This window comes from Macaca fascicularis, chromosome 9, assembly GCF_037993035.2.
Source record: "Macaca fascicularis isolate 582-1 chromosome 9, T2T-MFA8v1.1".
NCBI classification, from domain to species: Eukaryota; Metazoa; Chordata; class Mammalia; order Primates; family Cercopithecidae; genus Macaca; species Macaca fascicularis.
The window spans coordinates 106,203,158-106,215,214 of record NC_088383.1 but is presented as its reverse complement, the minus strand read 5'-3'; the positions used below and the strand labels follow the sequence as shown (position 1 = coordinate 106,215,214).

The following is a 12,057-nucleotide window of genomic DNA, read 5'->3' as shown; positions in this document are numbered from 1 at the left end:
TGTTAGCCAGGATGGTCTCGAACTCCTGACCTCGTGATCCGCCCGTCTCGGCCTCCCAAAGTGCTGGGATTACAGGCTTGAGCCACCGCGCCCGGCCTTTTTTTTTTTTTTGAGACGGAGTCTTGCTCCTCGCCCAGGCTGGAGTGCAGTGGTGTGCAGTGGTGCGATCTCGGCTCACTGCAAGCTCCGCCTCCTGGGTTCATGCCATTCTCCTGCCTCAGCCTCCCAAGTAGCTGGGACTACAGTCGCCCGCCACCACGCCCAGCTAATTTTTTGTATTTTTAATAGAGACGGGGTTTCACCATGTTAGCCAGGATGGTCTCGATCTCCTGACCTCGTGATCTGCTCGTCTCGGCCTCCCAAAGTTCTGAGATTACAGATGTGAACCACTGTGCCCGGCCTAGGGTTCCCTTCTTTATCAAACTTAGAGTGACACCAATTAGCCCAGTGTTTTCCTTTTTTACATTTTGGACATATTTCAGTCTCAGCAGTGTTCTTTTTTCCCCTATCGGGTGACCTGACTTGCTGATTTTTTCTACATTCTTTTTTAGTATGACCATGCTTCCCACAGTTAAAACAAGCTCCAGGAAACAGAGTATTTCCTTTATCCACTCTCAGTCTTACCATTGCCTGTGCCAACAAAGTAGCTTTATGCAGATTACCTCCGATACCATCACAGGCCTTGATATAATCAACTAAATGTGCTTTCCCTCTGATAGGTCGCAGAGCAGCCTGGCAATCGGGATTAGCATTGTCGAAAGCTAATAACTGCAACACTACATTCTGAGCAGCCAAATCTGCAATCATCTGTTTAAGATACTCCTGTATCCGAGCTATAAAATCAATGTGTGGGTCTCTTAGTCCCTGTTTTGTAGCAGTGAAGGAAGAGTATTGTTCTCCACCTGAAGTGATTTTTTTCCCCAAGCTCTAATGTACTCTCGCCTAAGCTGTTGTATGGCATCATCCTGCATGACCAGTTGTGCATCTAAACCAGCCCAGCTGCCAACCCCCAAAAGTTGGTCTGCAGTTATATTAATTTGATGTTGGGCCTGGGCATTTCGACCAGCCTGAATGGAAGCTTCATCTGCCCACCAAGTTTTAAATTGTAAGAACTGAGCAGGAGTTAGACAAGCTCGAGTAAGAGCGTCCCAGTCAGTAGGAATCATGCGACTGGAAACAGCAACATTCTTTAACAGTCCCATTACAAAAGGAGAACCTGGTATATACTGATTTATAGCTTGTTTAAATTCTTTGAGTAATTAAAAGGAAAAGGCTCAAATGTAGCTATAATATTTCCCTGTTGATCTGGGGGGTGTATTCTAACAGGGAACTGCCAAGCCTCTATATCACCTTCTCGTCTAGCTTGCTGAATTCTTGCCTGAATAGAACTAAGAGCGGTCGCTTGAGGCACTGCTCGAACAGTCACTGGGGCAACTACTTTTCGCCCAGTGTCTTCTGGAAAAGAAAGATCTGGAGGGTCAGGCCACTCTTTTTCTTCAAAATAATAATGAGGGGATACAGAAAGGTAGGGATGAACCTGTCCCTCCTTTGCTGCTTTAGCTTTAGCTGGCAAACAAACCTGCTCTGTCACCTCTTCTGTTACTTCATTATACTCTCCTTCCTCCTCATCATTAGTGTGAAAAGGTTCCATGGTGGAACGAACCAGAGCCCACACTTGTCCCTTTGTTACCCTGATGCTTCTGAGCTCCCCTTCTTAATCACCACGGGGATTGCTTTAAGAGTACTTGGGTGTTCTCCAGCTTAGTTTTCCATGTTCTCCAACAGTCTCTCCGGCGACCTTCCGACCTGGATTCGGGCCCCACAACTTGCAGAGACCAGCGTGGTTAGGGAGACCCTAACCCAGCGGTGCTAGAGGAATTAAAGACACACACACCGAAATATAGAGGTGTGAAGTAGGAAATCAGGGGTCTCACAGCCTTCAGAATTGAGAGCCCTGAACAGAGATTTACCCATGTATTTATTAACAGTAAGCCAGTGATAAGCATTGTTTTTATAGATTATAGATTAACTAAAATTATTCCTTATGGGAAACAAAGGGATGGGCCAAAATAAAGGGGTGGGTTTGGCTAGTTAACTGCAGCAGGAGCATGTCCTTAAGGCACAGATTGTTCATGCTATTGTTTGTGGTTTTAAGAACGCCTTTAGGCCGGGCGCGGTGGCTCAAGCCTGTAATCCCAGCACTTTGGGAGGCCGAGACGGGCGGATCACGAGGTCAGGAGATCGAGACCATCCTGGCTGACACAGTGAAACCCCGTCTCTACTAAAAAATACAAAAAAAACTAGCCGGGCGAGGTGGCAGGCGCCTGTAGTCCCAGCTACTCGGGAGGCTGAGGCAGGAGAATGGCGTGAACCCGGGAGGCGGAGCTTGCAGTGAGCCAAGATCACGCCACTGCACTCCAGCCTGGGCGGCAGAGCGAGACTCTGTCTCAAAAAAAAAAAAAAAAAGAACGCCTTTAAGGGGTTTTCCACCGTGGGTGGGCCAGGTGTTCCTTGCTCTCATTCCGGTAAACCCACAATCTTCCAGCATAGGCGTCATGGCCATCATGAACATGTCACCGTGCTGCAGAGATTTTGTTTATGGCCAGTTTTGGGGCCAGTTTTTGGCCGGATTTTGGTGTCTGTTCCCAACATGCTACCATGTAAGATGTGCCTTTGTTCCTCCTTCGCCTTCTGCCATGATTGTGAGGCCTCCCCAGTCATGTGGAACTGTGAGTCCGTTAAAGCTCTTTTTCTTTATAAATTACCTAGTCTTGGGTATTTCTTCATAGCAGTATGAAAATGAACTAATACAGGGGTAAAGTAGGCATTGGGAAACAAAGAACAGGGAAGGAAATATTTCTGAGATTCAAGGAGCTTTGCCAGGAGTATAGCCCAATGTAATGTAGGAGTGGAGACCCAGCTAAGATCAGGAGCCCTAGAGAGAAGAACCTGTCTGAGCAGAGGTTGGACTTAGATGATGACGGATGGGTCAGAGGCATCCAGAATTGAAGGATTTTAAAGTAAAACCCATTTGTGGAGATGGGAAAAGCGGAATTAATTACCGTTTTATGTACCTGTAAATGCCTTCCCCTCTGTGAGGCTTTGTGGTTATAAGGAACAGTGTTCAAGGGCATCTGGCTCAATTAAAGGAAGCAGACTATAAGGAAACCTCTGCCTTTGCGTGGAGTCAGGACCAAGTAACCCAATGAGTAGTGCATAAGAAACATACAAAAATCATGTCCCAAAAGATTTTCTTCTGTGTTTTTCAGTGATGCCATCTGCAGTTTTGTGATCTGCAATGATTCTTCCCTTCGAGGTCAGCCCATTATCTTTAATCCTGACTTTTTTGTGGAGAAACTCCGACATGAGAAACCTGAGGTTTTCACTGAGTTGGTGGTCAGCAATATTACAAGGCTCATCGATTTACCTGGAACTGAGTTGGCTCAGCTGATGGGGGAAGTGGACCTTAAGTTGCCTGGCGGGGCCGGCCCAGCGTCAGGATTCTTCCGGTCTCTCATGTCTCTCAAGCGAAAGGGTAGGACATGTGTCTGTGAAGGGTGGGCAGGCCTCAGCTGCTCCCTGGGCTTCTCTCTCAACATCTACACATTCACTGAAGAGTTGCTATTAACTTAGAGCTTTTTTTTGGCCGTTTTTTTCAGTTTTTATAAGTAGTAACACCTTAAGTAATTGTGATACAAATTGTAAAAACTGTCTAGATAAATAAATAATTAAACTAAAGCAAATATTTTCAGTCCCTGAGAGATGATGACATGATTAACTTAGGTAGTTATCAGGGGCATCTTGATTTTCGTGCCCTATTAATATGTGAAAATGATCTTTAATAACCATAGTTACATCGCTAGAGACTATAGAGCAGAAAGCTTGAATTTTCTTTTTTTTCAGGGATGGGGTCTCACTCTGTTGCCGATGCTAGAGCGCAGTGGTGTCATAGCTCACTGCAGCCTTGAATTCCTGGGCTCAATCTATCCTTCTGTCTCAGCTCCCAGTAGCTGGGACTACAGATGCATGACGCCATGCCTGTTTTCTATTTTTTGTAGAAACGGGGTCTCACTATGTTGCCCAGGCTGGTCTCAAACTCCTGGCTTCAAGCAGTCCTCCCACCTCAGCCTCCCAAAGCACTGGGATTACAGGTGTGAGCCACCATGCCTGGCCTTCTGTTTGTTTGTTAAATTAAATACTAACATGCTAGATACCTCCTTCTTACTTACTAGATATACGCTTCTTACTTGAAAAAGAAGATGGTATTTGCCTTCAAGGAACCTACAGTCTAATATTGAACTTGGAGAGAACTGATTGAGAGTTATCCTGCTTGCATTTTCTGGTGCACTTCCAGTTCTAAGGTTTTTGTTTACTGACCATGTGAAAACGCTTGCTGAATTGTAAAATAGGATGCTTGAGTGGTTTTAAGTGTGATGATTTTGTACTATTTGTACAAATATAGCCCTGTCATATCATATGGTTTTTCAGAAAAAGGAGTGATATTTGGGTCCCCACTGACAGAGGAAGGCATTGCCCAGATATACCAACTGATTGAATATCTACACAAAAGTAAGACTACTTGAAATTTTATCATTCTTTGTTTAATGAAGAATTCTGTTTTCTGTTGAGAGCTAATTGCCTGGAGTTAGTAGGTGCCAATTAACCATCAAAGGAACTAACCAGTGTTAATTTCAGGTGGCATGTTTTTAAATATATTTCCTTTTAAACTTCATCTCATATTCATTTGCTTTACACTCTAAAAGTGTATATAAATTAGACCGTGTCTATGAAGTCACATTTACCTCTTGCCTCAGAGAGACATTTCTTCTGGAAAAATATGTTGTCCCTAAAGAATCATTGCATTTATTTAAGAGAGCATGATACCTTTTTTTCTCCAGAATTCTATGCTTAAAACACACTCTTTACTTTTTTTTTTTGAGACAAAGTCTCATTCTGTCACCCCGGCTGGGGTACAGTGGTGCGATCTTGGCTCACTGCAGCCTTGACCTCCCAGGCTCAGGTGATTCTCCCACCTCGGCCTCCCTAGTAACTGGGATCACAAGCTTGCACCACCACACCTGGCTACTTTTTGTAGTTTTTTTGTAGAGATGGGGTTTTGCCATATTGCCTAGGCTTGTCTTGAACTGTGCTCAAGTGATTCACCCGCCTAGGCCTCCCAAAGTGTTGAGATTATAGGCATGAGCTATTGCCTCTGGCCTAGGGATGAATAGTTGGGATGACTCTAAAGCTTCTGGGAATCTCTTAGAAATTTGACACATTAGAGTTCTAATTCCTGGAGCAGTGCAGAGACTCTGGATTCATTCTGGGCTGGGAAAACAGCTTACAAGAGCTACAAACATCCACAGATGTATGTAGCCCCTCAAAATGAAGTCTGGGATAAACAAGAAGAGGTCTTTAGGGAGATTTGGCTTTTTTAAAATATATTTTTCAAGCTAATCCTGACCATTGATTGGGTTAAATTCAGATTGTCTGTACATACTTCAGGAGATTGAATGACTCCTGGGAGGACTACCTTTTAGTTTGGAAGATCTCCAAGTGCCCAAGGGCGTTCAGATATGTCTCCTCAGGAGGTCTGTAGGTTCTAAACTACACTGATGAAAAAAGGCAAAAACTTACTTGAAAGGCTTTGTAAAGGGTCTTTTAAGTGTAGTCTTTAGACCGTGTATTTTAATCATAATATTTCTGCTTCCTTTTTGCCTGTCCTCTGCTTTCTTTTATGCTAAACAGACTTACGAGTAGAGGGTTTGTTTAGAGTACCAGGTAATAGTGTCCGACAGCAGATTTTAAGGGATGCTCTCAATAATGGAACTGACATTGACTTGGAATCAGGGGAGTTTCACTCAAATGATGTTGCCACTTTGCTGAAGATGTTTCTAGGAGAGTTGCCGGAGCCTCTGCTGACACATAAACATTTCAACGCACACCTTAAAATCGCTGGTGAGTATAGGAAGTAAGAAGGAGATGTAAATACATTTCTTTAAATTTAGTAAAGTTCCTAGGAATTTTCTGTTGCTTGTGACCCACAGAAATACTTCTATTAATATTGGTTAAGACTTCGTGTTGGGCCGGGCGCGGTGGCTCACGCCTGTAATCCCAGCACTTTGGGAGGCCGAGGCGGGCGGATCACAAGGTCAGGAGATCGAGACCACGGTGAAACCCCGTCTCTACTAAAAATACAAAAAATTAGCTGGGCGCGGTTGTGGGCGCCTGTAGTCCCAGCTACTCGGGAGGCTGAGGCAGGAGAATGGCGTGAACCCGGGAGGCGGAGCTTGCAGTGAGCCGAGATCGCGCCACTGCACTCCAGCCTGGGCGACAGAGCGAGACTCCGTCTCAAAAAAAAAAAAAAAAAAAAAAAAAGACTTCGTGTTGTTGCTGGACTTCTCTGGGTACTCAAAGGTATTGGCTAGTTAAATTTAATTTTAATCGAATGGCTTTCTTGATAAATAAGCTTTGTATTGAAATAAGGAGCTGGTAGTAAGATATGGTCTGAGTTTTATTTATTTTTGAATCTCTGATAGATCCTCGAGTAATGTGTTGAACATTATAGTTGGAAACAGGATCTCACTCTGTCACCTAGGCTGGAGTGGTGCAACCTTGGCTCACTGCAGCCTTGATCTCCCAGGCTCAGGTGAGCCTGCCACCTCAGCCTCCTGAGTAGCTGGGACTATAGGCGTGCGGCATCACGCCTGGCAAATTTTTTGTATTTTTTGTAGACACTGGGTTTCGCTATGTTGCCGAGGCTCAAACTCCTGGGCTCAAGCGATCTGCCCACCTTGGCCTCCTGAAGTGCTGGGATTATAGACGTGAGCCACTGTGCCCAATCCGTTTTAGTTGCTTAATAAATGTATGCTTTTCATTGGATTGATTCATATATTTCAGAGGTTTACAGGTTTGGTATTTTTGCCTTGGTTTGGGGTTTTTGCTCAGTATTTCTATGCCTCAGTTGAGGACATCGCTACACTTGAAAAAAAATTTTTTTTTTTTTGAGATGGAGTCTCGCTCTATCACCAGGCTGGAGTGTAATGGTGCGATCTCGGCTCACTGCAACCTCCGCCTCCTGGGTTCAAGTGATTCTCCTGTTTCAGCCTCCCGAGTAGCTGGGATTACAGGTGCCCGCCACCACACCCAGCTAATTTTTGTATTTTTACTAGAGATGGAATTTTACCATGTTGGCCAGGATGGTCTTGATCGCTTGACCTTGTGATCTGCCTGCCTCAGCCTCCCAAAGTGCTGGCATTACAGGTGTGAGCTACCACGCCCAGCCAAGGAAATTTATTTTTTAAAAAAATTATTTGTTTTCTGAATAGAAACACATAGTTCAAAATTCAGATGATTGAAATAATATATAGTAAAAACCTCTCCTACATTTGTTCCCCAAGGCCCAGTTCTTCTCAGAAACAATCAGTGTTACTGATTTAAAAATTTTTTTTTTCTTTTAAAAAAAGAAAACCTGTTCCCCAGACTGGTCTCAAAACTCCTGGCTTCAAGTGATCTCCCTCCTCAGTCTCCCAAAGTGCTAGGATTGCAGGCATGAGCTGCAGCCCCCGGACCAGTGTTATTGATTTCTAAAGTATCCTTCCAGAGATATTTTGTGTATTCCCAAACAAGTATGTATATTCCTTTTCTCCTATTTTTATGTAACAGATTATACACATGGTTCTGTGGTTTGCTTTATTCACTTACTGTATCTTGAAGAATGTTCCATTTTCAGCTCATAAATAGTTTCTTCATACTCCTTTCTACCTGTGTGGCAGGGAATTCATTCTTAAATTGCATGTCTGTTATGCTGCTATGGGCTCTAAGTGTTTATAGCATCAATATCCATTATTGCAGTTGCTTAGTTTTCTGCCCCTGAGTATTTTTCCTGTTTCTTCTAATTATATGGAAAAGAAATATAAGGTTTTTTTCCTTTTTGAATAATTTTTACTACTTAAAGAAACAAGTTTTGGCCTGGCGCGGTGACTCATGCCTGTAATCCCATCACTTTGGGAGGCCGAGGTGGGCAGATCATGAGGTCAGTAGATCGAGACCATCCTGGCTAACACGGTGAAAACCCGTCTCTACTGAAAATACAAAAAATTAGCTGGGCGTGGTGGCGAGCACCTGTATAGTCCCAGCTACTCTGGAGGCTGAGGCAGGAGAACCTGGGAGGCAGAGCTTGCAGTGAGCGGAGATCGCACCACTGCACTCCAGCCTGGGGGACAGAGCAAGACTCTGTCTCAAGAAAAAAAAAAAGAAACAAGTTTTGAATTAAAAAAAATCTAATATGATTAGGTTTTTTTTTTTTTTTTTTTTTTTTAGCACTTTTAGTAGCAATCCCAATGATGCAATGAGTAAATATTACTAGAATGTTATATAATTTTACAGTTATTTTGGGGAGAAATAAAGATGTTAGACCTTTGAAAAAGATTTGGAAAATATTCTTTTATAAGTGTTAACATGAAAGATGCTTGTTTTGTTTGCTTTCCAGTTCAGTTCATTCATTTAGTGCAATATTTGAAATTCTCCCTTTTACCACCCTGTGATTGAATGTTCTTTAAGAACATACTGAGGCGTGGCACAGTTGTAGCCTTTCATATGCCTTGCTGATAGCTGGAAAGCATTTTTGTTTTCAGTTTCATATTAACAGGGAACATTTTCAGGCCGGGCGCGGTGGCTCAAGCCTGTAATCCCAGCACTTTGGGAGGCCGAGGCGGGTGGATCACGAGGTCAGGAGATCGAGACCATCCTGGCTAACATGGTGAAACCCCGTCTCTACTAAAAATACAAAAAACTAGCCGGGCGTGGTGGCGGGCGCCTGTAGTCCCAGCTACTCGGAGGCTGAGGCGGGAGAATGGCGTGAACCCGGGAGGTGGAGCTTGCAGTGAGCCGAGATTGTGCCACTGCACTCCAGCCTGGGCGACAGAGCGAGACTCCGTCTCAAAAAAAAAAAAAAAAAAAAAAAAACAGGGAACATTTTCTAGCAATGTTACCTGCCTTTCCTAAACCTGGAATTACTGAGGTTAAACAGCTTAAATAATACACTGTAATCATTTGTACGTCTATATGAGTTGTACTCAAATGGTTATTAGTGTCCTTTGAAATTCTCATTATCCAGGGGACTGTTTTCATTGATAACCTTTTTAGTCTGTTAGGGAAGAACCAATAATTCTAACTCCATTGGGAGCTGCCTGTTATAAGGAGCAGCTTGTGAATAAGGACATATTCATTCTCATTTTTCACTCTCATTTTTCTTTTAGCTGTAAAATATCTGAGTGGGGAGAAGTGGAGTGAGTGGCATGTGTGGATCTTCTTTTTATCAAAGGCATGTGTGGATCTTTTTTTTTTTTTTTTTTTTTTTATGTAGAGGTGGGGTTTCGCCATGTTGCCCAGGCTAGTCTTGAACTCCTGGGCTCAAGCGATCTGCCCACATTGGCTTCCCAAAGTGCTGGGGTTACAGGCATGTGCCACTGCACCTGACTTGGATATGTGTTTATTTCTCTTGAGTATATACCTAGGAATTGAATTTCTTGGTCAAATGGTAACTCTCACTTTTTGAGGAACTGCCAAAATGTTTTCCAGGTGGTTATACCATTTTATATTCCCACCAGCAATATAGGAGGGTTTAATTCTCTTTACATCTTTGCCAACATTTTTGTCAATCTGTTTGTAGTGTTAGCCATTGTAGTGGGTATAGGTAGTATGTCACTGTGATTTTGATTTATAGTTTCTTGATGGCTAATGATACTGAGCATACAAAGCCTTATTGGCCACTTATATAGCTTCTGAAGGAATGTCTATTCAAATCCTGTACACATTAAAAAAAATTTTAGCCAGGTGTGGTGGCTCACACCTGTAATCCCAGCACTTTGGGAGGCTGAGGCGGGTGGATCACAAGGTCAGGAGATCGAGACCATCCTGGCTAACACAGTGAAACCCCATGTCTACTAAAAATACAAAAAATTAGCTGGGCGTAGTGGCGGGCGCCTGTAGTCCCAGCTACTCGGGAGGCTGAGGCAGGAGAATCGCTTGAACCCGGGAGGCAGAGGTTGCAGTGAGCTGAGAGTGTGTCACTGCACTCCAGCCTGAGTGACAGACCAAGACTCCGTCTCAAACAAACAAACAAACAAACAAACAAACTTTTTTTGGTCTTTTTATTGTTGAATTGCATTGACATTATTTTGTTGTTATGTTTTGCTGTAATCTTTGAATGGTGTTTCTGCCTGAATCTTTTTTCCTCCTTTCTTTGAGGGAGTTGAGGGGAGGATGATGGTGAAAGCACTGATTTTTCTTGCTGATATTTTCTCCTCGCTTTGCAAATTCTCTTTTGTCCTCAAGATTTGATGCAGTTTGATGATAAAGGAAACAAGACCAATATACCAGACAAGGACCGGCAAATTGAGGCTCTCCAGTTGCTCTTCCTCATTCTCCCTCCTCCTAATCGTAATTTGCTGAAGTTATTGCTTGATCTCCTATACCAGACAGCAAAGAAACAAGACAAGAACAAGATGTCAGCCTATAACCTTGCCCTTATGTTTGCACCCCATGTCCTGTGGCCAAAAAATGTGAGTGTTGACGGGAAGAGTAAAGATTGCTTGGTTTTCTTGGGCTGGGCCTCATTCTGTAGCTATACGTCGGTGAGATTATCAGGGGTCCAAAGTCTAGCCTTCAGCTTTATGAGGTTGGGAACTTACTTTATTAGTTCATTGAAGAGTCATCAGACCTGAGAGGGCCAATTCCTGCTAACTTCACTTATAAATCAATCTCTGATAAACCTACATGGCATTGTATTAGTGGAAACTCTTAGTGGGAAATTGTAGCTACTGAATAAACTAGAATACTCATTTTGGCTGTTTAGTGTGGAGTCCTTAACAGGAAAGGCTTCTTGGGAAATTAAATGAGTTTCTGAAGATCGAATGTTATAAAATTAGAATAGAGCTGTATGATCTTATGGGATAATGTCACCAAGCTTATGGATTTATAGATGAGATGAAACTTAGAGCAATCCTGCCTTGTCCTAACTTTTCTATTTCCTGTATATATAGTCTTCTTGGATAAAGCTGAACTTGCTTCTTATTATGGAGACCATGGTTTTCTCAGTGACTTACATGAGAAATAAACTCATTCTCTCTCTCTTTTTTTTTTTAATGCCTGAGGGATAAAAACACAGAGAAATAAATTCTCTGAAGTCTTTTTTTCTATTTTTTTGAGATAGGGTCTTATTCTGTCGCCCACACTGGAGGGGAGTAACACAATCATTGCTCACTGCAGCCTCATCTAAAGTCTTTTAAACAACTTGCTGACCTGGAGGTACATAGCTTATACTCCTGCCCACTTATAATATGGTTTTACTACGTGATGGAGTTGTGAGCCAGGATAGGTGGGTTGGAAGCCAAACACCAGCAATGTTACCTATGTCTTTAACCTTTTTTTTTTGAGACAGAGTCTTGCTCTGTTGCCCAGGCTGGAGTGCAGTGGTGCAACCTCAGCTTGTTGCAATCTCTGCCTCCCAGGTTCAAGCGATTCTCCTGCCTCAGCCTCCCGAGTAGCTGGGACTACAGGCGTGCACCACCATGCCTGGTTAATATTTGTATTTTTCTGTTTTTGGTAGAGACGGGGTTTTGCCATGTTGGCCAGGCTGGTCTTGAACTACTGACCCCAGGTGATCCACCCACCGCTGCCTCTTGAAGTTCTGGGATTACAGGCGTGAGCCACTGCACCTGGCCTTTTACTTTTTTTTTTAAAGAAGCTGTCTACAAGCCATTTTTTGTTTGTTTAGTCTTTTATCTTTCCTATGCGTAGGCTTTTCCTCTGTAAACTGGGCATAATACAGTAAGTCCTCAACCTATTAACATTGTTGATAGGTTCTTGGAAACTGAAACTTTAATCAAAATAACCTATAACAAAACAAATTAGTTTTCTCATCAATGTTATAATGAAAAGATGTTGAAGAAAACGATGTTATTCGAGGACCTGCTGTATGTTGGTGCACTTAACGTCATAGTTTCCAAGAACCTATTGACGCCTTAAGTGAGGATATACTGTAATAGCTTTACT

General features: G+C 43.0%; 1 protein-coding gene across 23 annotated transcripts in view; it reads left to right on the top strand.

Annotated features, from left to right (window-relative positions):
• Positions 1-12,057, top strand: part of ARHGAP19 (Rho GTPase activating protein 19) — a 79,819-nt gene that overhangs the window by 29,111 nt on the left and 38,651 nt on the right. For 8 of the 23 annotated variants that reach the window (XM_074002351.1, XM_005566100.5, XM_074002352.1 and 5 more), the window contains exons 2-5: positions 3,270-3,535; positions 4,489-4,569; positions 5,749-5,958; positions 10,339-10,565. In XM_074002351.1, coding sequence (XP_073858452.1) covers positions 3,270-3,535; positions 4,489-4,569; positions 5,749-5,958; positions 10,339-10,565 — 784 coding nt within the window. Of the gene's footprint in view, positions 1-3,269; positions 3,536-4,058; positions 4,152-4,488; positions 4,570-5,748; positions 5,959-7,466; positions 7,629-10,338; positions 10,566-12,057 lie in introns of those variants that run through there. The other 15 variants (XM_065521222.2, XM_074002350.1, XM_065521220.2 and 12 more) reach the window with 11 other exon arrangements.